The sequence below is a fragment of the Palaemon carinicauda genome, chromosome 13 (genome assembly GCF_036898095.1).
Source record: "Palaemon carinicauda isolate YSFRI2023 chromosome 13, ASM3689809v2, whole genome shotgun sequence".
Lineage (NCBI taxonomy): Eukaryota > Metazoa > Arthropoda > Malacostraca > Decapoda > Palaemonidae > Palaemon > Palaemon carinicauda.
Genome location: NC_090737.1, coordinates 34,512,075 through 34,539,835, shown reverse-complemented (window position 1 = coordinate 34,539,835; position 27,761 = coordinate 34,512,075). Strand labels below are relative to the sequence as shown.

At 46.2% G+C, this 27,761-nt stretch overlaps 1 protein-coding gene across 1 annotated transcript in view; it reads left to right on the top strand.

Moving 5' to 3' along the window:
- Nucleotides 1-27,460, top strand: part of LOC137651930 (uncharacterized) — an 88,638-nt gene extending 61,178 nt beyond the window's left edge. Inside the window, exons 4-5 of the mRNA XM_068385143.1 lie at nucleotides 1,463-1,557; nucleotides 26,890-27,460. Of these exons, the coding sequence (XP_068241244.1) occupies nucleotides 1,463-1,557; nucleotides 26,890-27,406 (612 nt within the window). The 3' untranslated portion in view covers nucleotides 27,407-27,460. The remainder of the gene's footprint in view (nucleotides 1-1,462; nucleotides 1,558-26,889) is intronic.
- Nucleotides 27,461-27,761: the final 301 nt, after the last annotated feature.

Here is a 27,761-nt window from a genome sequence, read left to right as displayed (position 1 = left end):
TGGCTGCATAACAGCTGGTTGTATACCTCAAGCTCCTTATTGGACAAGTAGCAGAAGGTTGAGGGCACTGTTACCCTGTTTTAGTCTACCTGAATGAAAAGATTTGACTGGCTCTTATTCTTTTCTTCATCCTACCCTCTCGTGGGGAAAGCAGCATCCTAGGTTCTCGGCATAAGCTGACCTCAAACCACTGCAGGTAAACCATGCTCCCTTGTGTACCTATTATTAAGCTAATACTGTTGCGTCCCCATACCCTGGCGAGGTGGTATTGGGAAGTCTTGGTTACATCAGTTTTTTCCTACAAAAGACTCGGAATAACTTTATCTAGACAGTCACACTTCTGCACGTCTCAACACACAGCTTGCGTAGGCCGCGGACCTTGTGTAGCAAGGTTTAGCGTGGGCAGGGACTCCTTATTTTTGAGTACTAACATACTCAGATAAGGAGCCCCCGTGCAAAGCCAAAAGCCAGATTGGCAGGGATGTCCACCCTTCCTAATGGGTGAGTCACCCCTAATAAATAGCATGGTTTGTATTCCAGTTACGGAACAAATGACAAATGTGTAGATAATTTGTATTTTTCCTAACTATACAAACCTTAGCTATTTATACAAACTTGTCCGCCATCCCTATCCCCCTTGAAGTGCTACCTCCAAGCAAAGTGACTAAATCACAGGTGTGTGAATTGGAGTGGTAGCAAGCTACCCCCCCACCCCTACCCCTGCTAACTAGCGGTGTGGGTAGTTAAACCTCGCTAAGTTTTAATGGCTCGTCATTTCAGCTCCGCCAAAAGTATAACCCCTGATAAATAACTAAGGTTTGTATAGTTAGGAAAAATACAAATTATCTACGAATTTGTCATGTTAAGAGAGCTTGCGATACTGGTCTATCTAGCAGTAACAAGGATTTTGTTTTCTAGTTAGGAGGATTATAGAGGAATAAAATACATAGTATGTTTGAGCGTACCCTTGTATTAATAGCCCATTTTTAGTTGGTGTAATTCTGCACTGTTCATACAACAGTCCATAGCACAGGGTCACAAATTATCCCACTGGTTAGATATTCCACTAATAACAATGTAGTCATTACTTCCTAAAGAGGTGTTTCACATCATAGGCTTTACTTATTTGATGAACCCCTTCTGCAGATTAGTACATATGCTAAATAGAATAGCCATCCAATTTCTATGTTTAAAAGGGTTATAAGGGGGTTAGCTCAATCTCGCTTCCTCACTGATATCAAGACTAATAGAAATTGAGATGCATTGTTTACCCGTGTTCTCGAGTATGCAGGAAGCTGCCATCTTGCTTTGGTGGTAGTCTTGAATTTTCACCCGGTGACTCAAAGCCATTGGTTTGATAGATTAGTGATGTGACTATTGGGTAAGTATCAAAAGACACATTATCATGTAACTTTCCTATTTTACTTCATATAGAATTGCAAGACCGATTGTTTCTTTTCAGGAACGCCATGATTATGCAAATGGCAAAATAAGAAAAGCTCCTTCTACTTCTAAAACTGGCTGTCCTTCAAAAATATGCATAAATGAAATAACTGTGTAAGTGTTTCAATATCTATGTAAATATATAGCTAATTTCTAAGTACAATTGAAATTACTTTCTGTTTTTAAATATTTTTCTGTTTTTAAATATTTAACTTCCCTGGTAGTTACATATATATAGCTTTATCCCGCCGATTCGTCGCGCGCACGGCAGAAATTCAAAATTTGCGGCAATCGCTGATAGATGGCCAGGTGATCATACCTGTGCTCCCTCTATCCAGGTACTCGGAACCATTCCCATTTGTCCTCAGAAATTCCCTGCTGTCGTTTTAGCAACACGTTGGAAATTTGCTCTACTTTGTTTGGGTTTGTTTTAACTACAAATTGGTGAAGTACCCATTCCTTGGTTTTTTTTTTTTTGGTTAATGGCGTTTGCTGATATTGGATATTCCTTGTTTTCTTTTTCACACGAATAAGATAGATTTTGTTGGTTTCCGACTTGGACAGTTTGTTTAACTTGTTTTCTAGTTTTTCAAGATGGCTGACTCTGTTGTTAGAAGGTGTGTGAAGGGGTGCAAGACCGGCTACCAAAAGCTGCTCTTGATCTCCACACAGTATGTAGAAATGCAGAGGGCATGTGTGTACTTTTCTTTTTCTTTTGGAATATGATCGCTATGTTCGTAAGCTTGAACGGGATAGGATCAGGAGTTTTTCCCCCTAATGTAAAAGCTAACGAACCAACTTGTAAAGACATGATGGTGAAAGGAAATCATTCCGCCAGCACTATGACGTCACGAGTCATGTGACGTAAACTCTATGAAGAATGACTTGCAAAATATGTAAATTCATTTCTTTTTCTTGCAAAGTAAAAGTATTTAATTTTTATAATGTAAAGGAAATATATTATTTTTAAGAAAATATTTGTCCTATTAGTGTATTTTCTTTAGATAATCATCGATCTATTATCAGAGATTAAAACTAGCGTAAAGTCAATTTACGCTACGTAGTACTCATGACGATGGTTATAGTTCCACAAATACTTTGTATCGTTATTTAATATTTCGATATTGGGAATACTAATATTAATCATATAACCTATTGAATTCTCATTCAAGCCCTTGGTGAAAGAGTAGAATCTCTCGCAGCGGGCAGGTCTAAATTATGGTCTGATGTGATAGAGTTAAAAAGTGCTAGTTTCAGTGCTTAAATCAGTGCAGTGGAGGGTGCGGCTGGTTGGACCTGTCGTTCTAGCCCTAGACCTCTTCCAAGCTCCCCAACCCCTGGGAGAAGGAATGTCGACAGGCGAAGGGAGGCGAGAGGCGTTAGCCCCCGAGCAGTTGTCCCCTCGAGCATACCTGTTGACGCTTCCCAGGACGCTCGCTCTCGCCATGGGAAAGGCGAGCTAAAAATTTTATCTTCGCCGTTGGATGACGCAGCTCACAGACGGGGCTGGCGTCCTACGTATTTCCCTTCCTGCTAGACAAGAAGAGAGTTGCTCATCATGACGCTCGAGCGTCAAGATTCTAAACGCCATGACGCCTAGCGTCAGAAAGCCAAGCGTCAAGGGATCATGACGCCGAGCATCAAGGAGTTGGACTACATCATGCCAAGCATCAAGTAGTTTGGAAGTCAGGACGCCGAGCGCGTCATGAAACCGAGCGTCGAGATCGCGATCGTCATAGTTCCGAGCGTCAAGATCACGAACGTCATAGTTCCGAGCTTCTAGTGTTGGAACAACGTTACGCCAGGCGTCATGATATTGGACTATTTGACGCCAGAAGTTGGGATAAGACCGAAGTTAGGACAGCGAGACGCTAACAGCCAGAAAGACGCGGACTCGCTGCAAGTTGCAGCGCTCATAGACGCTCCCTCGCAGCAAGCTGAACACGTGACGGGAGGTGACGAGGATCGTGACGCTCCCTCGCAGCATGCTGGACGCACGCATGATGCACGCAAGCGGGACTATGCGTGTGATTCCCTCACTCGTTCAACATCAGAAATTGCCAATCCTTTGGAAGAGATCTCAGAGGAGGAGACGCAAGAAACTCTTCATGAGACGGATATGAAAAGATTACTTGAGGTATTGGCGGACTTATTTCCGAATGATTTTCAGCAGGCTGTTCTTCGGAGCCCGCCCTCGCAGTTTATGAAGGGTAGACCCCAGAAGTCTTCCTCCCTCAAGAAGATAGTTTTAGCCAGATCGGTGAAGAGGGTTTTTTCGACGTTGAACGACTGAATTCTGAAGAAAAAGGAACAGGGAAGGACAACCTTTTCCTTCCCTCCAACGAGATTGGCTTTTAGATCTAGCGTGTGGTACGAGACTGGGGAGGCTCTCGCCTTGGGAGTTCCTGCCTCTTCCCAAGGGGACTTGTCCAGACTCATAGACGCCTCGCGTATAACAGCCATGACTAAGGCTAAAGTTATGTAGTCCACATCGGAAAATCCATTTGCTGAAAGGCATCTTCAGGACAATTGAAGTCTTCAGCTTGATGGACTGGACTCTCGGAGCCCTCGCAGATGTTACAGACGAGAAGAACGAGACGCAAATGCACCTTATTGTCTGTCTCAATAAAGCTGTGAGGGACAGGACAGTCGAACTCACAGCCCTTTTCACAGCAGGTATTATTAAGAAAAGAGCTATGCTGTTTCTTGCCTGTCGTCAGGAGTGACTCTCGCCCAGAGAGCAGAGCTCTTGTATGCTCCCTTGACCAAGCACCTCTTCCCTTCAGAGCTAGTGAAAAACTTAAAGGCAGCTCTTGCGCAACAAGCAACGCAAGATCTGATTACAAGGACTGCGAGGAAAGTTCTTCCGGCAAACTTTTCAGCCAGGAAGGAGACGGAAGCTCCTCCCACGCGTCAGCCCTTTCAAGAGGAAGCCAGAGAATGGCTGCTGGAGGGCAACCTTGTAAAACCCCAAACAGCAACTGAAACCCAAAAAGTGAACTCAACAACCTCCAGACACAAGTGGGAGCCAGGTTATCCCACTACTGGAAAGAGTGGAGCCAAAGGGGAGCAGACGATTGGACAGTCGAAGTTCTGAAGGAAGGATACAAATCCCCTTCCTAAGGAAGCCTCCTCTTTCGCCAGAGCCATTAGAGTTGACAGCTACATGCTCGGGGAGCAAAGCAGCAGCTCTTATAGAGCAGGTAAACCAGATGCTGTCAAAGCAGCAATAGAAGTGGTAGAGAACCCCTTGTCAGAGGGATTTTACAACACTATTTTTGGTACCCAAGAACTCAGGGGATTGGAGACCAGTTCTGGACGTAAGTCCACTGAACAAGTACGTGAGCAAAGCCGAGTTTACTATGGATACATCTGCATCAGTCCTAGCAGGCACCAGACAAGGAGACTGGATGATGTCAATAGATCTGCAGGACGCATATTTTCACGTCCCAATTCACCCGAACTACAGGAAATATCTGAAGTTTGTACATCACGCAACAACTTTTTAGTTCAGAGCTCTTTGTTTTGGACTAAGCACGACTCTTTATGTTTTCACACGAGTGGTATCGAACGTGGCTCTCTGGTTACATCTGGAAGGGGTACGAATATTGATGTACCTGGACGACTGGATAATCAGAGCCAGGTTGCAAGAAAAGTGTTTGGAGGATCTACAAGTGACTACATCTACGTCCACTTCAGTTCCATATGTCAAGATATTGGACAAGAGACCAAGACCTAGAGACGTGGAGTTGAGTTGGTGGGACGACCCCAACAAGCTACAAGAAGGCTTCAAACTTCAACAGAAGAACCCCAACCTAGTGTTGTATTCAGACGCATCAGACGTCGGGTGGGGTGCAACACTGGGGAAGGGCGAGATCTCGGATCTATAGGAAGACCATCAGAAGAAATGGCACATAAACGTGAAGGAACTGGTGGCCATTCATCTAGCGCTAATGCACTTCCAGGAGGAGGTCCAAAACGAGTTAGTACAGGTCAATGCAGACAACATCACAGCGTTGGCCTACATCAGGAAACAGGGAGGCACTCATTCAGATTCCCTTTAAGAGGCAGCTAAGATCTCATGCTGTGGGCAAAAGCGAACAATATAACTTTGATAACCTGCTTCATAGAGGGAGAGAAGAATGTCAGAGCGGATCTTTTCAGCAGAGGAAGACAGGTTCTCACGACAGAATGGACCCTACATCACGAGGTGTGCAGCAGGCTTTGGAATCTGTGGGGAGAACCGTCAATAGACCTCTTTGCGCCGCAGAGAACAAGAGGTTACCTGTTTACTGCTCTCCAGTCCCAGACCAGGAAGCAGTGGCAGTGGACGCCTTCCTCATGGAGTGGGAAGGACTAGACACGTATGCCTTTCCCCCCATTCAGGATCCTAGACAGAGTCATGAAGAAGTTCAGGGAGTCAAACAATGCCCACATGACCCTGATAGCTCCGTTTTGGCCCGTGAGACCCGGATTACAGAAGTGATGGAGTGGCTAGTAGACACCCCCAGATCGTTACCTTGTCGGAACAATCTACTCAGACAGCCACATATAGAGAGATACCATTGAAATCTCCTCTCTCTCAATCTACTGCCTTTCGACTATCAAAAAAACTGGCAAGAGCGAAGGGCTTTTCGAGGGAAGCTGTATGAGCAATCGCGAGAGCGAGGAGGACATCCACAATCAAGGTGTACCAGTCAAAGTGGGACGTGTTCAGGGAATGGTGCAGAGTTAACAACACTTCCTCTTCCAGTACCTCTCTAACTCAACTGGCAGATTTTCTGTTACACTTAAGAACCCAAGAGAAACTAGCAGTATCAACCTTCAAGGGATACCGCAGCATGCTAGCTTCCGGCTTCCGTCACAGCGGTATTGACGTGTCGGGAGACAAGGATCTCTCAGACTTCATAAGGTCCTTTGAGACAGTTAAGAGGAAGGACAACCTTACCCCTTCTTGGAATTTGGATCTAGTCCTGATGTTTTTAACCTCGAGCAGGTTTGAACCTCTCGACAAGGCTTCGTGGAAGGATCTCACTAAGAAGACCCTATTCCTGGTTGCGTTGGCAACAGCCAAGAGGATAGGAGAATTGCAAGCCTTTAGCAAAAATGTAGGCTTCAATGGAGAGAATGCAGTCTGCTCGCTGCAACTAGGTTTTCTCGCCAAGAACGAGAATCCTTCTCAGCCATGGCCCAGATCCTTTACCATACCAGGGTTCTCATTTAGTAGGACAGGAAAAGGAGAGAGGCCTTTGTCCAGTGAGGGCCCTAAAATTTTATCTGCAAAGGACCAAAAACATGAGAGGACAGGCAGACAACCTCTGGTGCTCAGTGAAGAAACCTTCGTTTCCCTTGTCAAAGAATGCACTGGCGTTCCTTATCAAGGATTTAATAAGGGAAGCTCACCAGAACTGTGACGAGAAAAGCTTCCCAATCCTCAAAGTCAAAGCACACGAAGTAAGAGCTGTGGCAACTTCGATGGCTTATAGACACAAAAAGTCCATGAAATCGATTTTGGAAGTGACATTCTGGCGAAGAAAATCAATCTTCGCAGATTGTTACCTAAGAGGTACAGACCCAATATGAGGATTGTTGTTCCCAGGGTCCGTACGTTGCCTCCGGCGCCGTAGTTGGAGAAGGTACTACTGCCTCTAACCTAAAACCTTGTTTATACTCTTGCTTTTTTTTTTTTATCTTGATCTCACAGGTTGTGTGTGAAGGTTGCTGCAACCTTCCACGGCCTGGGGTGCAAGTCTAAGTTAGGTTTTATGGAGTGTGTTTTTAGTGTGTTTGTGGGTCAGGTGGTCAGCTTATTGTCCATGGCTATGCCAGGATAGCAAGGGTGGTGGTCTTGTCATGTTAAGGTCGAAGACCGTGTGACAGCCCCACAGAGACTTTCTACACCCCCCTGGGTGGATCGCTGGGTCTCTCAAGGAATACAGGCGAATGAGGCAGGAAAACTATGAAGCCAGCTTCCTTATCAGGTAGGAACCAGATTATTGGTACAGCTAATTTATAGCGATTAATAATTATACGAATTCCCAAGGGGTTTGCGGTTCTCTAACCCACCACCAATGGTGTCAATCAGCTGTACATATGTAACTACCAGGGAAGTTAAATATTTGAAAATGGTATTTTCATTTTAAAATAAGTTTTTAGATATACTTACCTGGTAGTTACATATAAAAAAGGTCCCTCCCTCCTCCCCTCTGAGAACAGGGGCATGGAATTTGTGAGAACAAATGGGAATGGTTCCAGGTACCTGGATAGAGGGAACACAGGTATGATCACCTGGCCATCTATCGGCGATTGCCCGAATTTTGAATTTCTGCCGTGAGCGCGACGAATCGGCAGGATAAAGCTAGATAAATGTAACTATCAGGTAAGTATATTTAAAAACTTATTTTGAAATGAAAATACCATTTTTCAATATTTAACTTAGCCGGTGATTATAATAGCTGCAACTCTGTTGCTCGACAGAAAACTCTAAGGTAAAACTCGCCAGCGATCGCTACACAGGTTGCGGGTGTGCCCAACAGCGCCATCTGTCGTCCAGATACCCAGTACTCAATGTAAACAAAGACTCAATTTTCTCTCTGTCGTGCTAACGACAAGACGTACTTACTCGCTGTTGCTAAACTGGAGTTTTTTCACAACTAATTGGTGAAGTACAATATTCTAGTTTTGAGCTTTCGCTGTGCAAGGTTTCTCTTCACAAATCCTTGAACTCTTTTTGATAACGGATTCTTTGTTGATGACTTTTTGATAGTTTTTTGAATTCCCCTTTGACCAATTCAAAATGGCTGACCCTTCACAAGTCCCAAAATTTAGGAAGTGCAATGCTAGGGACTGTTCAAGGCGTCTTCCGAAGGCTTCTATCGACCCTCACACTGTTTGTTCCAATTGTCGGGATAAAACCTGTCAATTGGAAGATCGGTGTGAGGAGTTCGTTGGGCTTTCGGAATTCGATTTTATCGAATTCCAAAAATATACACGTAGGCTAGAGAGAGATAGAGTTAGGAGAAGTTCCTCTCGTTCTATCTATATTTCCTCTCCTCATGCCCCACAACCTATTCCTTCCCCTGTAGTGGTTGCTCCTAATCCCCCTCCTGGCACTCAGGAACCTTCGATGGCTGATATGATGCGTGCCATCCAAGCTCTGGGTGAGAGAGTTGAGTCCCTTGCTAGTGACCGTAATCAACTTATGGCGGATGTGAAGGAGCTGAAGTGCAAAAGTGCAGTGGGAAGTGTTAAAGTGAGTGATAGTGTTGTGGATAGTGTTGCGCTTGAGGGTTCGTCTGTTCGTGCCTGTCGTCCTCCTAGTCCGGGACCTCTTGCAAGCTCCCAAGTCCAGGGGAGAAGCAATGTCGTACGACAAATGGGTTCGAGAGGCTTTAATCAGCGAACAGACGTTCCCTCCGTGGTATCGGGCGTATCTACCCAAGATCGCCCCTGCCTAACTAAGACGAGAGAGCCCATATATACCTCGTCTTCGGAAGGTGTTTCTCACAAGAAACCCTGGACCAAGGTCTCACGACCGTTAAAGCGCAAGTCGGTCCCTTCCGCACAAGTCCAACGGCCCAGTTGTAGCCACTGGGTCAGTTCGGACTCGCTGCAGTCATCCGATGACTGCTCTCCTCCTAAGAGAGGCAAAGCGGTACCGCTTCAGACAGTTACACCGTCTGTCGCCGCACCTGCTCCTGTAGACCCTAAGTGGTCTCTACTGCAAGACATGCAGTCTCAGCTAACGTCTCTTATGCAGGACTTTCGTGCGGAGAAGGTTGCTGCCGCACCAGCTAGTGCAGCTCCTTGCCTACAACCGCCCACACGATCGGTTGTGCGTCCGGTGGACGCTGAGGTAACCTTCTCACGCACACCAGTTGAGAGAGTTCCGCCACCCATGCGTTCCAGTGTGATCTGCCAGCCGCATGTTGACGTTCAGCGACGCACGGAGGTCTCCGTTGACGTTCGTGAGGTTCAACAACCGTCAGAGTTGTTTTGTTTTGACGCGGTGCGTCAACCTCCGCAACCCAGTGTGGTTGCCACTGCTCACCCACATCAGTCCAGACAGTCTGGAGTAGACGCTGTGCGTCCCCGCGCTGCTATGGTTGTTGCCAGCTCACAGACTGGGCAACAGTTCCATGACGTTGCGTCCGGCTCAGTCACGCATGCACCCGTGCGACCGGACTCAGCTTACCAGCCGTTACCCACTCCGTTGCCGTTCCCTCATCAGTTATCGGATGAGGGACTTTCTGATGATAATGTTGCTGCACACGTAGATGAACCGCATTCAGAACTGGACGAGCCTAAGTCTACGCAACCTCTTTGGACTTTAGGAAAGTTTTGGCCCTGTTCAAAGAGATGTTTCCGGACCAGTTTGTTTCTGTGGCTCCGCGTTCTCCTCCGTCAGAGTTTGTGTTAGGCATGCCGTCATCCACTCCTGCCTTTACTAGACTCGTCCTTGCACGCTCGTCCAAGAGAGCTTTGCGTGTAATAGGAGAATGGCTGCAGTCCAAGAAGAGTTTAGGGAAGACAGCTTTTACGTTTCCCCCTGCTAGACTCTCTTCTAGATCGAGCGTCTGGTATGCCACGGGAGAAGTTCTCGGCTTGGGAGTTCCTGCCTCTGCCCAGGGCGACTTCTCAAGCCTAGTAGACTCTCCCCGCCGCCTTGCCATGAAACGCTCAAAGATATGTTGGTCATCTTCGGACCTGGACCACCTGCTGAAAGGTATCTTTAGAGCCTTCGAAGTTTTTAACTTCTTAGACTGGTGTCTAGGAGCTCTAAGCAGAAAGATCTCTCCGATAGAGAAGGAGACTTCCTTGCTCATTATGTCCTGCATGGACAAGGCCGTACGTGATGGGTCTAATGAGCTTGCTGCATCTTTTGTGTCCGGAGTCCTTAAGAAGCGTGAAAACCTATGCTCATTCCTTTCAGCTGGAGTTACACCATGCCAGAGATCCGAACTTCTGTTTGCTCCGCTTTCCAAGTGCCTTTTTCCAGAAGACCTGATTAAGGAAATTGCCGCTTCTTTGATACAGAAGGATACTCACGATCTTGTTGCGTCCTCAGCTCGCAAAGCCACCCCTTTGCCTACCTTGTCAGCTAGACCAAGGATGGACACTCCAGCGTCCCGTTTTATTCCGCCCTTTCGTGGCAGAGCCTCCAGCAGAGGAGGTGCTCGTGCCGAAGGGAAACGGGGAAAGAAGAAAGGAACCAAGTCCTTTAAGGGCAGAGTCTGACTGCCAGCTTCTTCAGACAGCAGTGGGAGCCAGACTCAAGAACTTCTGGCAGACCTGGGAAAAGAGAGGCGCAGATGCACAATCTGTGAAGTTGCTCAGAGAGGGGTACAAGATCCCGTTTGTACGAAAACCCCCTCTAGCAACGTCTCCCATCGATCTCTCTCCCAGGTACAGAGAGGAAGACAAGAGACGAGCATTGAAACAGGAAGTGTCTCTCTTACTAGAGAAGGGAGCGGTAGTCAAAGTCTTGGACCATCAAACCCCGGGATTCTACAACCGCCTCTTCTTGGTGTCAAAGAAGACAGGAGGGTGGAGGCCGGTGCTAGACGTCAGTGCGCTGAATGTCTTTGTCACAAAGCAGACGTTCTCCATGGAGACCACAAAGTCGGTTCTAGCAGCGGTCAGAAGGGAAGACTGGATGGTCTCTTTAGACCTAAGGGACGCCTACTTCCACGTCCCCATCCACCCGGACTCCCAACCTTTTCTGAGATTCGTTTTCGAAAAGGTTGTCTACCAGTTTCAAGCCCTGTGCTTTGGCCTAAGCACAGCTCCTCTTGTGTTTACGAGGCTGATGAGGAATGTAGCCAAATTCCTTCATTTAGCGGACATCCGAGCCTCCCTCTATTTGGACGACTGGCTTCTCAGAGCTTCTTCCAGTCGTCGCTGTCTGAAGGATCTAAAGTGGACTCTAGATCTGACCAAGGAATTGGGTCTCCTTGTCAATATGGAAAAGTCACAAGTGGTCCCATCCCAAACTATTGTGTATTTAGGGATGGAGATTCACAGTCTAGCTTTTCGGGCTTTTCCGTCGGCCCCCAGAACAAGCCAAGCCCAGTTATGCATCCAGAACATGCTGAAGAAGGAACGATGTTCAGTCAGGAAGTGGATGAGTCTGATAGGGACGCTATCATCCCTGGAACAGTTTGTGTCATTAGGAAGACTACACCTCCGTCCTCTTCAATATCACCTAGCATTTCACTGGAAAAAGGACAAGACGCTAGAAGCGGTCTCGATCCCCATTTCCGAGAAGATGAAGTCTTGCCTAACGTGGTGGAAGGACAGTATCAGCCTCAGAGAGGGTCTACCCCTGGCTGTTCAGACTCCCAACCACGTTCTCTTCTCGGACGCATCGGACGTAGGCTGGGGCGCGACATTAGACGGTCGGGAATGCTCGGGAATATGGAACTCGAGTCAAAGGACAATGCATATCAACTGCAAGGAGCTACTGGCAGTACATCTGGCCTTGAAAAGCTTCAGGTCTCTCCTTCAAGGCAAAGTGGTGGAGGTGAACTCGGACAACACCACGGCTTTGGCGTACATCTCCAAGCAAGGAGGGACCCACTCACTGACGTTGTACGAGATCGCAAGGGACCTGCTCACCTGGTCAAAAGGTCTAAACATATCGCTAGTAACGAGGTTCATCCAAGGCAACTTGAATGTCATGGCAGATTGTCTCAGTCGGAAGGGACAAGTAATTCCAACAGAATGGACCCTCCACAAGGATGTATGCAAGAGACTTTGGGCCACTTGGGGCCAGCCAACCATAGATCTCTTTGCAACCTCGATGACCAAGAGGCTCCCAATATATTGCTCACCAATCCCGGACCCAGCAGCAGTTCATATAGATGCCTTTCTCCTAGATTGGTCACATCTAGATCTATATGCATTCCCACCGTTCAAGATTGTCAACAAGGTACTGCAGAAGTTCGCCTCTCACGAAGGGACAAGGTTGACGCTAGTTGCTCCCCTCTGGCCCGCGAGAGAATGGTTCACCGAGGTACTTCGATGGCTAGTAGACGTTCCCAGAACTCTTCCTCCAAGGGTGGACCTTCTACGTCAGCCACACGTAAAGAAGGTACACCAAAGCCTCCACGCTCTTCGTCTGACTGCCTTCAGACTATCGAAAGACTCTCGAGAGCTAGAGGCTTTTCGAAGGAGGCAGCCAGGGCGATTGCTAGAGCAAGGAGAACATCCACCCTTAGAGTCTACCAATCGAAGTGGGAAGTCTTCCGAAACTGGTGCAAGTCAGTATCTGTATCCTCGACCAGTACCTCTGTAACTCAGATAGCTGACTTCCTCTTATACCTGAGGAAAGAACGATCACTTTCAGCTCCCACTATCAAGGGTTACAGAAGCATGTTGGCATCAGTCTTCCGTCACAGAGGCTTAGATCTTTCCAACAATAAAGATCTACAGGACCTCCTTAAGTCTTTTGAGACCACGAAGGAGCGTCGTTTGGTTACACCTGGTTGGAATTTAGACGTGGTACTAAGATTCCTCATGTCAGACAGGTTCGAGCCGCTATAATCAGCCTCCCTGAAAGATCTCACCTTAAAGACTCTTTTCCTGGTATGCTTAGCCACAGCTAAAAGAGTCAGTGAGATTCATGCCTTCAGCAAGAACATCGGATTTTCATCAGAAAAGGCTACATGTTCACTACAACTTGGTTTTCCAGCCAAAAACGAGCTGCCTTCTCGACCTTGGCCGAAATCGTTCGATATTCCAAGCTTATCGAATATGGTTGGCAATGAACTAGAAAGAGTCTTATGCCCTGTGAGAGCTCTTAAGTTCTATTTAAAACGAACTAAACCTTTACGAGGCCTGTCTGAAGCTTTATGGTGTTCAGTTAAGAAACCATCTTTGCCTATGTCAAAGAATGCTTTATCCTATTTTACCAGACTGTTAATACGAGAGGCTCATTCCCATCTGAGTGAGGAAGACCAAGCTTTGCTGAAGGTAAGGACACATGAAGTTAGAGCTGTCGCAACTTCCGTGGCCTTTAAACAAAATAGATCTCTGCGAAGTATAATGGACGCAACCTATTGGAGAAGCAAGTCAGTGTTCGCGTCTTTTTATCTTAAGGATGTCCAGTCTCTTTACGAGGACTGCTACACACTGGGACCATTCGTAGCAGCGAGTGCAGTAGTGGGTGAGGGCTCAACCACTACAATTCCCTAATTCCATAACCTTTTAATCTTTCTCTTGAAATGTTTTTATTGTTGTTTTTTGGGTTGTCCGGAAGGCTAAGAAGCCTTTCGCATCCTGGTTGATTTGGCGGGTGGTCAAAGTCATTTCTTGAGAGCGCCTAGATTAGGGGTTTTGATGAGGTCCTGTTGTATGGGTTGCAACCCTTGATACTTCAGATCCTAGGGGTCGCTCAGCATCCTAAGAGGATCGCGAGGCTCCGTAAGGAAGACGTACTTAAAAAGGCAGAGTAATTGTTCAAGTCGACTTCCTTACCAGGTACCTATTTATTTTGTTTTTGTTATTTTGATAACTTCTAAAATGAAATAAAAACTCTTAGCTCATAATAATGTAAACATATTTTGCTGGTCTCTACCCACCCCCCTGGGTGTGAATCAGCTATTATAATCACCGGCTAAGTTAAATATTGAAAAATGTTATTTTGATAATAAAATAAATTTTTGAATATACTTACCCGGTGATTATAAATTAAAGGACCCTCCCTTCCTCCCCAATAGAGACGCAGTGGAACGAGGAGAAAATTGAGTCTTTGTTTACATTGAGTACTGGGTATCTGGACGACAGATGGCGCTGTTGGGCACACCCGCAACCTGTGTAGCGATCGCTGGCGAGTTTTACCTTAGAGTTTTCTGTCGAGCAACAGAGTTGCAGCTATTATAATCACCGGGTAAGTATATTCAAAAATTTATTTTATTATCAAGATAACATATTTACACCTAATTTGATAAATTTTTGGTTTATGATAAAATCACTCATTCCTGATTGAATAAATGACAATGTTCTTAGAAACGAAAATTTAAAAGAATTAATTTTAGGTGTGTTTGGGAAATTTGTTTGTTAAGGTGCCAATAATCTGGTAAGATCTTGTTACTTTAGAATATTTGATCTTTCAAGGATTGGCATGACATTCTGAAGATGTATCCCTCTCTAAATATGCTTCTATGGTAATGATAGGAGAGACTTCCTTTGGGAAGCAGCTATTCAGGGTCACTCCCAAAATCAAATAATTTTTCTCTAGTCTTTGATAGTACCATAACCTTCTGTCTTGAATTAATATTCCCTTGCTTGAAGGTGTACTCAGGCACACTTTATAGTTTGTCATCTTTTTTCTCTTGTTTTTTTTTTATCTCTTGAGTTGGGAAGGCTTGATAAGAGGGCATGCTTAATGTTAGGACCAGGAATGCCTGGTTGTTTATGTAGAAGCTGCCATATCTTTTACTTTCTTTTCATTTATGATCTTCGTTTTCAAAACCATATTGTCCTTACGTGCCTTTTTTCCAGATAGTTTTTTATATTTTGGCTAAATTCTGATCATATTTATTATTTCTATGCTCCTCCTTTGAAGTTCGTATTGCTTTGCCCCTGAAGCCAACTCAATAATGATGTTACTCCCAAAAGACTAAAAATTTCCATTTTTCTTCCCTTCAAGAGGTCACGCCTGTTACCCACCAAGGTGGCATCTGGTGGTTAAAGTCAACCTAATTCAGTCTCTGCCATTGTGTTATATCCAACAGACGTTTTTCCTTACCCAAGTGGTTTCCCAAAAAGATTTTGGAAGCCATAGATTTTCTATTTTGTAAGTGATCACTAAAGTAACATATAATGAAAATAAGAATTTGTAAAAAGAGAAATGATAGTTTTGGTCCAGCCTTTGTATTTAGATGATCCAAGACTTTAGCATCTTGTACAGAGTACCAGGTATGCAGTTAGTTCTGACTGTCATGCCTTCTCCATCGTAAGGCTCAATGTTACACAGTAATCTATAAGTTCTTTTCCAGCTGTTACCAGATTGCGGAATGATCTTCCTAATCAGGCAGTAGAATGAATGTTTATATGTTGGACTTGCTGACATGAGTCTGTCTTCATAGTTTATATATGACATATCTATTTTAATGTTACTGATTTTGAAATATTCTATATTTATTAGTTATTACTTCTCATGCAGTTCATTTATTTTTATATTTCCTTTCTAAACTGGGGTAATTTTCCTTGTTGGAGCCCTTTGGCTTAGAGCAGCGTCTTTTCCATCTAGGGTTGTTACTAAGCTAGTAATGATGATAATGACAATAATAACAGAACCATTTGAATGATCTGAATTGAAAGCTTACTATATTCTTTAATAAATATTAGTTTCTGTTTTGAAGATAAAGTGCTTAAGTTCCTGCACTATCACTGTGAGGCACTGGGAAACGGTTCTTACACCTGTTTTCTCGGCACTAAACTAACTAATTGGTCTTATGGAATTTAAAAAAAGAGAGTTATTGACCCAAATGGTATTTCCTTTATGGAGAAAGCTGATTATTTAGCTCCCAAGTTGTCTTATTTTTCACAAATTAAGTAGTAGTAGTTTTTTTTGTACTTGGAGAGTTGATTATTTTACTCCATTAGGTAAATTTGTTTGTGGTAGCTCTAGGCCTCCTGATTACTGCCCAATTTCCATAACTCCCATATTATCTAAAAAATTTTAATGTCTTTAGGCAAAATGTCCAAGTAGGTATGCAGAAGTTAATCATCTGTTCCCTAATTTGCAATTTGTCTTTTGCAAAGGCATTCATGCATGGGTTACCCTTCTTTTAATTTCCAGTGGAGTACAGAAATTCCTTGATTGTGGTCAGGAAGCTCATATGATTGGCTTTGATTTTAGTGCTGCCTTTATGTTAATCATTAGGCCTGTTTTCAAACTCAAACAGATGGGAATAGGTGGCTCTTTTCTTATCATTATAAAATTTTTAAGAAAAATGTTGCCAAGAGTAGTTGTTGATGAACACTACAGTGAGTAAAGGAATTTGATATCTGGTGTTGCTTTTAGTATTTGTTGAAGAGGAACTTACGGTTTATTCCTAATCTAGTTATTAATCTCTGGCACCATCGTTCAATTAGTTTATTATGCTTGTAGCATAAGATTTTTTATAATTCTGACCATCCTTTACATTCAGATCTTCCCGGACAGTTCCATACTGTTTGTAATACTAGGTACTTTATGCAGTTAATTCTAATAGTCAGGCCTTCTCCATCATGAGGCTCAATACTACACAGTACTCTAGAAGTTTTATTCCAGCTGTGACCAAGTTGTAGAATGATCTTCCTAATCGGTAGTTGAATCAGTAGAACTTCAAAAGTTCAAACTCTCTACAAATGTTTTAACATTAAACAGGCTTACATAAGTCCTTTTATAGTTTATGTATCAAATATCTTTTATGTTAATGTCTTTAAAATATTTTATTTAAATTTTTCATTACTTATATTGTTTACTTATTTCCTTTTCTCACTGGGCTATTTTTCCCTGTTGGAGCCCTTGGGCTTGAAGCATCTTGCTTTTCCAACTAGGGTTGTAGCTTAGCTAGTGATAATAATAATAGTAGTATTGTTGCTGAATCCCTTAATAGAGATCTAGCTAAAGAGAAATCTCATGTCTGTGTTCTTTATTTTCTGTGCCCCTTGTTGATTGTGGAAAGTCAGATTTCAGGTGAAATTTCTTTATCATGGTATATTTACTTTTCTAATTAAATTACTGTTCCATTATCCCTTTGTCTTTTTATAGTGGTAATCACTATCAGAGAAATCAATTATGGAGAAGATTCAGTGGAATGAATCGATTTTCTTGTAAGATAAACTTTATCATATCAATGCTTGCCCAGGATTTACTTGATGACCCTCCATCCTCCTCACTAAAGTTGATTTTTGTGTGAATAAGTAGAAAACCCTTACGATAATTTCAAGATGGCATCACCATCTGAAGACATTGGAGCAGTTATCTTTCTGAGAGTAAAACATATGCTTTAATTTTTTGTTGAAATATTCACAATTTGAAAACATACCGTATATCCAAATAAATTCTGGGTAAGAATTGAAATGGTAGTTGTTCCGTAACTTGAATACAAGCCAACACTATTTATAGGAGTATTATTTTCAGTGAAGCTGAAAGGATAAGCCATTAGAATTTAGCGTGGGTTAACTACCCATCCGCTAGTTAGCGGGAGGGTTGGGGGCTAGCTAGCTGCACCCCTCACTCACACACCTGTGACTGAGCCTCACTCACGCACCTGTGACTGAGCCTCACTTTGCTTTTGACTCAAATAGAGAACGGTTGTCACTGCTCTTACTCCTCTCCAATTTGGACTGCCATTAACTGTTTATTGCTTTTGTACTGGATCAGAGGGCCGCAACTGCGGGAAATTTATGTCTGCTGTGAAGATGGATCCCCACAGCTTTTGCCCCGTCTGCAGAGGACAACGCTGCGACGTAGACAACAAATGTAATTAGTGTCGAGAGTGGTCTGCCTTCCAGTGGGAAAGGTATGGGCGTAGACAGAAGAAGTATAAGCGTGATTCTTCTCCTTTGAAGTCTGCTTTGAAGCAGAAAAAACCCAAGGCTTCTTCCTTCACCTCCCAACCTTCCTCCAAAGCTCCTAATCGGATGGCTTCCTCCTGGGCCCGACAAGTAGTACGTGGGCCATTTAACTCCTGGCCAACCTCGGTCTTCGAGAAACAGTGCTGCCTCCCCTAGTGGGGTTGCCCCAGCTTTCCCCCAAGCGAGGCCGTGTCTCTTTCTCCCTTGTTACAGACGTGCTGTTGTTCGGTTTGCCCGGTGCTCCTTCCTAGGAGGCGTTGCATTGGTTCTTGCACCGGGGTGCAGGTCTTCAGCTTACCTCAGCGTCGGACATTGACCCATTGTCCGTTGTCTCGTAGAGCTTGTCTGCTGCCCTGCCAGCTGTTCCTATGACTGCGTCTTTTTCTCCAGAATGGTTCCCGGACTTTTGCTACTTCTGACAGAGCTACCGAGAGAACTTCCTCTATGACACAATTTACTCATACAACCACATGTCAATATCTACTACAAGGCAGTAGCTTCGCTACCTCTTCACACCTGGAGACTATCCAACATCTCACTTAGAGAGGATTTTTTGCAACGGGTTGCGAAAACGATGTCTAGATACCTGCGAAGGGTATCAGCTCTAGTCTACCAGGCGTAGTGGAACGTCTTCTGTGGTTTGTGTCGTGGAAGGGGTCTCGATCCACTCGATGCCACTATAGCGGAGCTTCTTGTGTACAGTATTTGGGGGGAAGAAATGCGCCTTTCAGTTTCAGCGATTAAAGGCTATCGCTCAGCCTTGTATCGCCTTTAAACTGAAAGGAATGGACATTTCCTCATAGCTAGAAATTTCCCTCCTCATACGAAGTTATGAACTTACCTGTCCTCAATTGGAAGTAAGACCTCCCCCATGAGACGTGGTTCGAGTTTTTCGATCCTTGAAAACCTCCATACGAACCATTACACCAGGCAACAGATCGCCACCTGACTTGGAAGACGGTGTTCCTGCTCGCCTTGGCCTCAACCAAATGAGAAAGCGAACTCCATGGTCTCTCATATGACATCACCCATTCAAGGAAATGGGGAGAGGTAAGCTTCAGCTTCGTCCCTGAGTTTGTTGCAAAGACTCAGAATCCGGGGGTTTCGGATCCCAGATTTGAATCTTTCTGGATAACGAGTCTCCGCTCTGTAACTGATGACCTGAGGTGCTACCTCAGGAGAATAGCAGCAACTCGGCCCCGAGTGCCCTCGCTCTTCATCAGCATGTTCAGAAACAAGAGGAGGATCACGAAGAACACAATCTCAGCATGGATTTGCAGGATCATTGACCTTGCCCTGAATCCTGATCCTCCTCCAGCATGTTGTCCCAGAGCTCATGATGCCGGGCGTAGGTACGTCCCTGGCCTTCTAAAAGAACTACTTTGTGATGCAGGTATTGCAAGCAGGAGTGTGGAAACGCCAAACTACGTTCACCGCCCACTACCTGCAAGACGTGACACACAGGAACCTCGATATGTTTTCTATCCTTCCTGTGATGACTGTGCACCAGCTGGTTTAGTACCTCAAGCTCCTTATTGGACAAGTAGCAGAAGGTTGAAGGCATTGGTTACCCAGGTTTTAGTCTGAGTGAATAAAAAGGAATGTCTGGCTCTTTTCCTTTCTTCACCCTCCCCTCTCTTGGGGAAATCAGCATCCTGAATCCTCTGCACAAGCTGACATCAAACCTCTGCATGTAAACCATTACTCCCTTATGTAACCCATTATTGTTCCAATTCTGTTGCGTCCCCATACCCTGGTGAGGTGGTATTAGGAATGTCTCGGTCTCTTTGATTATTTCCTACAAGGCTCGGAATAACTTTACCCTGACAGTCACATTGCTAGTATATCACCACACAGCTTGTGTAGGCTGCAGACCATGCTTAGCAAGTTTAGCGAGGTGTTGAGGTCTCCAAATATGTGCATGAAACACTGCATAATAGAGAGTACCCCGGGCAAGGCCAAAACCAGATTGGCAGAGACATCCACCCTCCTAATGGGCAAGTCACTCCTATAAATAGCGTTGGTTTGTATTCCAGTTACGGAACAAATGACATTCGGAGATAATTTGTATTTGTCGTAACGATACAAACCTCAGCTATTTATACATACTTGCTCGCCAACCCTGTTGCCCCGTTGAAGGCCTACCTCCAAGCAAAGTGAGGCTCAGTCACAGGTGTGTGAGTGAGGGGTGCAGCTAGCTACCCCCCTACCCCCCGCTAAATAGCGGATGGGAAGTTAACCCTTGCTAAGTTCTAATGGCTCGTCCTTTCAGCTACACTGAAAGTAATACCCCTATAAATAGCTAAAGTTTGTATCGTTAGGAAAAATATAAATTACCTCAAAATTTGTCATTTGTTCCAACACAGAGACTTACCTTGAACTACTTTCTTAGGAGGTACCTGAAATCTCCTCTCAACCAACCAGAGTTTTGTGTAGTTTACCCTACTTCCGTTTTCTGTGAGGACTATCCCTGGCGGAAGGATACATGCCCTGAGGCTAGTCCCGAGCCAGGTCGCGTGTTAGCTTGGGTCTCGACCCTCAGTAAGTTCTCTGGTCGCGTCGGGATATCATCTCGACGCTCTCCTTGTCTCAGTGCGACCCTTTGTGTCCCCGACTCGTGTGTCCCACGTGGCCCGCTATACTTTCCCTTGTGCTCTCGTGTGTCCACTTGTTTTCCCTTGTGCTTTCCCTTGTGTTTTTAAAGTGTTCTCTTGCCCTTATTATCCTTTCCCGCTGCGTTCCTGTGTCTTGCGGTATGGAGCATCACCGCCGTTGTCCTGGGCCTAAGGCTGGAAAGTTGTGTGGTGCGTTCTTGTCTAAGCCTGAGGTGGACCCGCACTCCCTTTGCTCTTCGTGCAGGGGTAGAGTTTGCTCTCCTTCGGACACGTGTCCGGAGTGTGTGTCATGGACTGAAGTGCAGTGGGTGAGGTTTGGAATGAAGAAGAAGTCATCTAAGCGCTCGCCCAGGAAGACCAGCATTTCTTCGCCCGCAACGTCTACAGGAGAGAAGTCTGACAGGGTCCCTTCTTCATCCCCTACCCAGAGTAGGGGACGAGGTAAGTCCGTTGCGGGGAAGAAACCATTGGTTCTTCCCCAAGAGTCGTGTCTTCGGGATTCTGGGGTTGCTGATCCTTTACAGGCAAGTGGGGAGCCAGAAAGTTTAATTAGTGAGGGTCCGCAAGATGATGCCCTTGTGCTTGGGGGGCACGTCTCTTCGGACGACCCTATGTGGAATAAAGATGTCCCTGTATCTTCACCAGCTTCTTGGATTTATGTTTCAGGCACCTCCGCAGCTGAAGGAGCCCCAGGAAAAGAAGATTCGCCGTTGGAAGATCCCCTCGGATGGGGGCCCCCGAGAACTCCTTGTAGGTCACCTTTGAGGGGGGAGGATGGCCTTGGGTCCTGGTTCCAGAATGTTGATCGTCCGATCTCTCTCCCAGCCCCTCTATCGACAGTTCCCGACGTCTTCCTTCAGCTTTCGACATCTGGAACCCAGAAAATGGTGAAAACGGATGAGCCCGCCTCTCGGATCTGTTACGAGGAGTCGTCAGAGTCCTCGGAGGTAGGCTCATCGTTGTCGGAGGAGGATGAGGCGTGGAGAAGACACCGTCGAAGGAGGGACAGATCCAGGAGACGGCGCTCCCCCTTGAGGTCCCGCTCTAGGTCACGGCATGGGAGGAAGCGGTCAAGGTCCCCGAGGAAGAAAGCCAGGAGGAGCAGTTCACCAAAGGAGCAATGGGTCCTCGTTCCCCGCAGTAAGCTCGCGGACTTTACTACTCTCCCGAGCACTGCGGGTTGGCTTCCCGGAGACAGTCCTCCTAGAAGGGCCTCCACCAGCCATAGAGTTGATCCTCACAAAGACCCAAGGGGCTCTTCGGACAGGCGTAAGGCCTCGAAACAGGCTTCTCTACCCGCCCAGCGGAGGGAGTCGCCTTTTCGGACGGGCAGCCTCATCGAGTTAGCTCAGCCAAGCGATAGAGAGGGACGGCTTCCCCCGTCGGGCAAACCCACGGAAGCCTCGCCCCCCTTGAAGAAAGGCAAACGGAGGACGGAGGTTCCCGCGTCCTCCGCAATGCCCATCCTCAGACCACAACCTAGTGCGGAGGCCCCCGTCAGTACGGTTCCTCAACCTCAGACGGAGGGTGCAGACGGCGACACTGAAGCCGCGCCAGCGGAGGACTCCGCTTATAGGAGGGTTATTGGTCTGATTCGCCATCACCACAGGATTGAGGAACCACTTCCTTCCGACGAAGATGCCTGGCGGTCTAGCCTTAATAGACTGATGGAGGAGCCCGTTCAACAGAAGCCCTCCTTAGCCCTACCTGTGGCCAGAGATGTGAGGCTTGGCCGTGCTCACATAGACAAGGTTGTGGCACGAAACGCTGAAAGTTCCAAAGTTCAGGGTTCCTCCAAGTTACTCCAGGGGTTGAAGTCCCAAAGTAAATACTATTGGATGGAAGGACAGCCACAAGGAGCCAGAAAATTGGAAGACTCCATGGAAGTTTTAGGTCAGGGAGCTTCGGAGGACAGAGCTTCTTCAGCACCTATCTGTTTTTCTCCATCGAAGGCAACGATGATGGAGGAGATATCCAAAGATCTCGTCAACGTCGCCTCTTGGTTAGACTGGTGGGCCTCGACACTAGTAGGCATCCAGGCTTCTGCCGACTCTGCAGTTCCGTCCAACCAAGCACTGTTGAAGGAACTTATCAGCTCCGGAGGGCGGGCCTTGAAGTTCCTAACTTTTCAGTCCCTAGCGTTATCTGCCAACTGGGTCCTGCGACGAAGGGACACAGTCTTAAATAGATTGTCCAGGCGTATACCGGACAGGGAGGCGAGGACTTTGAGGAACCTTCCTGTGTGGGATGACGGACTCTTTCCCCTGAAACAGACAGAAGAAGTGGTTGAGAAACTTCTGAAACGGAAGGAAGTGAACACTCCCAGACCTCATACCATGAGGAGGCCCACTTACAGAAGGCCTCCTCCGGATGGACCGTCGACGTCTCGAGCCCCCCCAACCAGGTGAGGAGAGAGGCCCCTGCGTCCCTGTGGTCTCAGCCTTCGCAGCCCTCCCGCAGGGGCGATCCCACAGCCCCAGCCTCCTATAGAACAGCCCACTCAGCTTCCAGGAGAGGACGGTCAGGTCGCTCCTCCAGAAGGAGGTAGGGTGAGAGGCCCCCCACTCCTGTCCAAGCTTCAGGTAGGGGGATGCCTCAAACAATTTTGGCAAGCATGGAAGAATCACGGAGCAGAACCCTGGACGGTAACAGTGTTAAAAGAGGGGTACAGGCTTCCGTTCCTGGCAGATCCTCCACCTCTTATCCCAGCAAGTCAGGCGGAGTGGTTAGCCCCCAGGGACCCCTTGAAGAGGGAGGCCTTACAAGAAGAAGTCTCCACTATGTTAGCGAAAGGGGCAATGGAAACGGTGCTACAACCGGGTCCAGGTTTCTACAGCCGCCTCTTCCTGCTGGAGAAAGCGACGGGAGTTTGGAGACCAGTCATAGATCTGTCAGCCCTCAACAAGTTTGTGTGCAAGACCAGCTTCAAGATGGACACCCCGAAGTCGGTCCTGGAGTCCTTGAGGGAAGGAGACTTCATGATTTCCATAGATCTCAAGGACGCCTATTTCCAGATCCCCATTCACCCCTCCAGCAGAAAGTACCTTCGGGTGAAGTGGGATACCCAGGTCTTGCAATTCAAGACTCTTTGCTTCGGCCTGTCGACAGCGCCCCAAATTTTCACGAGAATCTTCATGACTGTCTCCATATGGGCTCACGAATGGGGAATTCGTCTGATTCGCTACCTGGACAACTGGTTACTCCTTTCTTCCTCAGAGGCAGTTTTGAAGGAACAAGGCGCGAAGCTACTGCAATTCTGCAAGGTTCTGGGTATCACCATCAACCTGGAGAAGTCGCACCTGTCTCCCTCCACTAGGATGACGTACTTGGGGATGGTTCTAGACTCCCGACTAGTGAGAGTCTTCCCATCAGGGGAAAGGCTGAACAACCTGGACCAGATCCTCCGTCCCTTCCTATCAGGCCAGCCCAGGAGAGCGAAGGATTGGCAGAGATTGATAGGCCATCTAGTTTCATTGGAGAAGCTGGTTCCCCAAGGGAGGATGAAACTCAGGGCCATCCAATGGAACCTGAAGGGACTCTGGAACCAGGTAGGCTCGCCCTACGAAATAATTCCTGTTCTTCCAGGGACGAGGCAATCCTTGGAGTGGTGGAGAGACCGAGCAAACACCCTCAAGGGGATGCCCTTCGCAGCGGAGCCCCCGGGGATGCTCCTCTTCACGGACGCCTCCAAGGAAGGATGGGGAGCTCACCTTCTCGGGAAGTCAGCAAGGGGCTCTTGGACGGAGGTGGAAAAGACGCAGCATATCAACGTCCTGGAGATGAAGGCCATTCAGAAAGTGTGCATTCAGTTCGTTGGTCGTCTAAGGGGAAACACTGGCATTAATGTGCGACAACGCCACAGTAGTAGCCTACATAAAGAAGCAAGGCGGTCTAAAATCGAAGGAGTTGTGCGATCTCACGTTGGAGATTCTGGATTGGGCCGAGTCGGAACAAGTCGTTATAACAGCAAGGTTCATTCCGGGAAAGAGGAATGTCCTAGCTGACGGACTCAGCAGAATGGGCCAGGTGGTAGGGACCGAATGGTCCCTTCATCCAGAGGTAGCAAGTCTCATCATCCAAAAGTGGGGTTCGCCGGTGATGGACCTCTTCGCGACCAGACTGAACGCACAACTCCCCGTATTCTGTTCTCCTGTCCCAGACCCAAAGGCGGCATTGGAAGACGCCTTTCAACAGATGTGGGACAATCTCGACGTATATGCCTTCCCTCCCTTCACACTGATCAGGTAAGTGCTCAACAGAGTAAGAACGGCTCTCAATCTAAGGATGACTTTGGTAGCGCCTTGGTGGCCGGAGAGGGAATGGTTCGCCGATGTAAAAGAGCTAGCGTGCCTTCCCCCGTGGTCTCTGCCAGACAGACCAGATCTCCTGAGGCAACCACACTTCCAAAAGTTCCACGACAAGCCACGATCTCTGCGCCTTCACGCGTGAAGGTTATCCAGCGGCTCCTGAGGAAAGAAGGTTATTCGGCAGGAACAGCTGAAAGAATGTCTCGCTATCTGAGGCACTCATCGGCGGCGGTGTACCGGGCAAAATGGGCCACTTTCACGAAATGGTGCGCCTCCAGAAACATCAAACCCTTAGGAGCCTCGATTCCGGACATTGTGGATTTCCTCGTACATCTCAGGGGCGTGGTGGGCATGTCAATTCCAGCCATCAAGGGAGTCCGTGCAGCGTTAGGCCAAGTTTTCCTCCTGAAAGGCATTGATCTGGGTTCCTCTAGGCACATCTCTATGCTCATCAGGAGCTTTGAGCAAACCTGTCCTCCCCATGCCTCCAGGGTGCCGCAATGGGATGTAGCTAGAGTTCTGAAAATGCTGAGTGAGCCACCATTTGAACCTTTGAAGGACATAGTAGATAGAAATCTCACGCTCAAGACTGTCTTCCTGTTGGCTTTGGCTTCAGCTAAGAGAGTGGGCGAGATCCATGGTTTGTCCTACGAAGTCTCGCACACCAGAGGTTGGCGAGAGGTTCTCCTTCAAGTTCGTTCCCACGTTCGTGGCTAAAACACAAAATTCAGCTGTTGGGATCCGAAATTCGAAGGGTTCACTGTTCCAGCAATTCCTCAGTCAGGCAATCCGGAAGATTTGAAGTTGTGTCCAGTCAGGGCCGTAAGGAAATATCTGGAGAGGACTGCCAGTCTCCGGTCTGGTATCAAGAACCTCTTCGTCTCCACGGGCACGGTGAGAAAGCCGATCTCTAAGAATACCATCTCCTTTTGGCTTCGACAGGTGATCATCAAGGCCTATAGTAGTGCCGGTCTTCCCCTACCAGGTAAGCCCAGACCACATGACATTAGAGGTATAAGTACCTCTCTTGCCTTTGAGAGAAACATGGCAGTAGCGCAGATCCTCAGGGCAGGCACCTGGTCGAACCAATCTACGTTCACAGCCCACTACCTCAAGGAATGTTCGAGGAAGTCTCTAGACGGGTTCTCTATAGGGACAGTCATCTCCGCGCTCCAAGCGATTTAACGGCCAAAGCCCCAGGTATAATCGCGGTTATCAAGACCAAAAAGACACAGGTTCGTTTTCCCTTTTCCCCTTGTCTTCTCTTTTCTCTTCTTTCCCCGGAGATTTGACCTAGTAGAGACTGCACAAGACATGGATTCACAGTTTTGTCACTGGACACAACAGCAAGAAATTTTTTAAGGGTGAGTATTTAGACACTAGTGTGAGCTCTTTGTGTAGTTTTCCTACGGTTCGTTTTCCGTCAACCTTTGGAACCTAGTCTCCTATCTAGGTTCACAGCCGTTCTGCTTAGTTGGGTCTAGGTCAGGTAGACACTCCCACCTCCTAAAGTGTAAGTCTCCTAAGAAAGTAGTTCGAGGTAAGTCTTTGTGTTGGAACAAATCACAAATTTTTAGTAGTAATTTGTATTTTTCGTAACATACTTACCGAGAACTACTTTCGGGTAATGGCCCTCCCTTCCTTCCCCGAGTGCCTTTCTGACCCTTAGTTAATTTTTAACATCCAAGAACTTACTGAGGGTCGAGACCCAAGCTAACACACGACCTGGCTCGGGAATAGCCTCGGCACGTATCCTTCCGCCTGGGATAGTCCTCACAGAAAACGTAAGTAGGGTATATTACAGTACACAAAACTCTGGTCGGTTGAGAGGAGATTCCAGGTACCTCCTAAGAAAGTAGTTCTCGGTAAGTATGTTAGGAAAAATACAAATTACTAAAAATTTGTGATATTTATTGTGAATATTAAAGCTTCTTTATGTCTTATTTTGGCAGATATACTGACTATTCAATTGACGGCCTCAGTAGAAGAGCAAGACGAGATAGGTTAAATGCTCTGAAAGAAGCTCTTGTGAAAGCTCCACAAGACATAAACTTTGAAAAATATATTCACATAAGATTGCCTTTGAAATGTACTCATAAAGGTCATATTGTGAGTGAACGTGAGTGGAGGGCTAAGAAAACTCACCCATGCCTATTGAAAAAGATTGAGGAATTCACTTTTCTGGGTATAAGGAAGATATCCATCATGAAAGCTCTTTTGAAAGCTTATGCAGAAGACTCCTTAATAGAAGGGGATCCAGAGGAAGTTCGAGATCTTACTTATTTTTTTCCAAATGAGAAAACTATCGAGAACAAAATGAGAAGTGTTATTCGTCAGAATGGGTTAAGCTTAATTCATATTGAAAAAGGGAGGACTAGAAATAAGCCAAAGAAAACATTGAAAGTGAGATGCTCAATTCCCAGTAATGGTTCAAATATATTGCGAATTAAGTCAAAGAAAGTTGAATAGAGGTAATATAACTATTATTTTTTAAAGTTAAATTTGTATAGATAGTTTTAAGGATAAATAAAATATTTTTTCTTATATTTTTGTGTATTCTCACAAGTGCCTTTCATGTGCTGTAGCTGTAAAGAGAAGATTTTTGTAGTACTGTACAATATAAAGTTGATTTTGTAGTTTGATACCTAAACTTATGGGCAGAAAAGCAGATATGTTATTCAGATTAAAATGTTAATATACATTTGTTCCGTAACCGAAATACAAACCACGCTATTTACATTGGGTTTACTTTCGGCGTAGCTGAAATTGACGAGCCAATAGATTTTAACGAGGGTTAAACTACCCCCGCGCTAGTTAGCGGGGG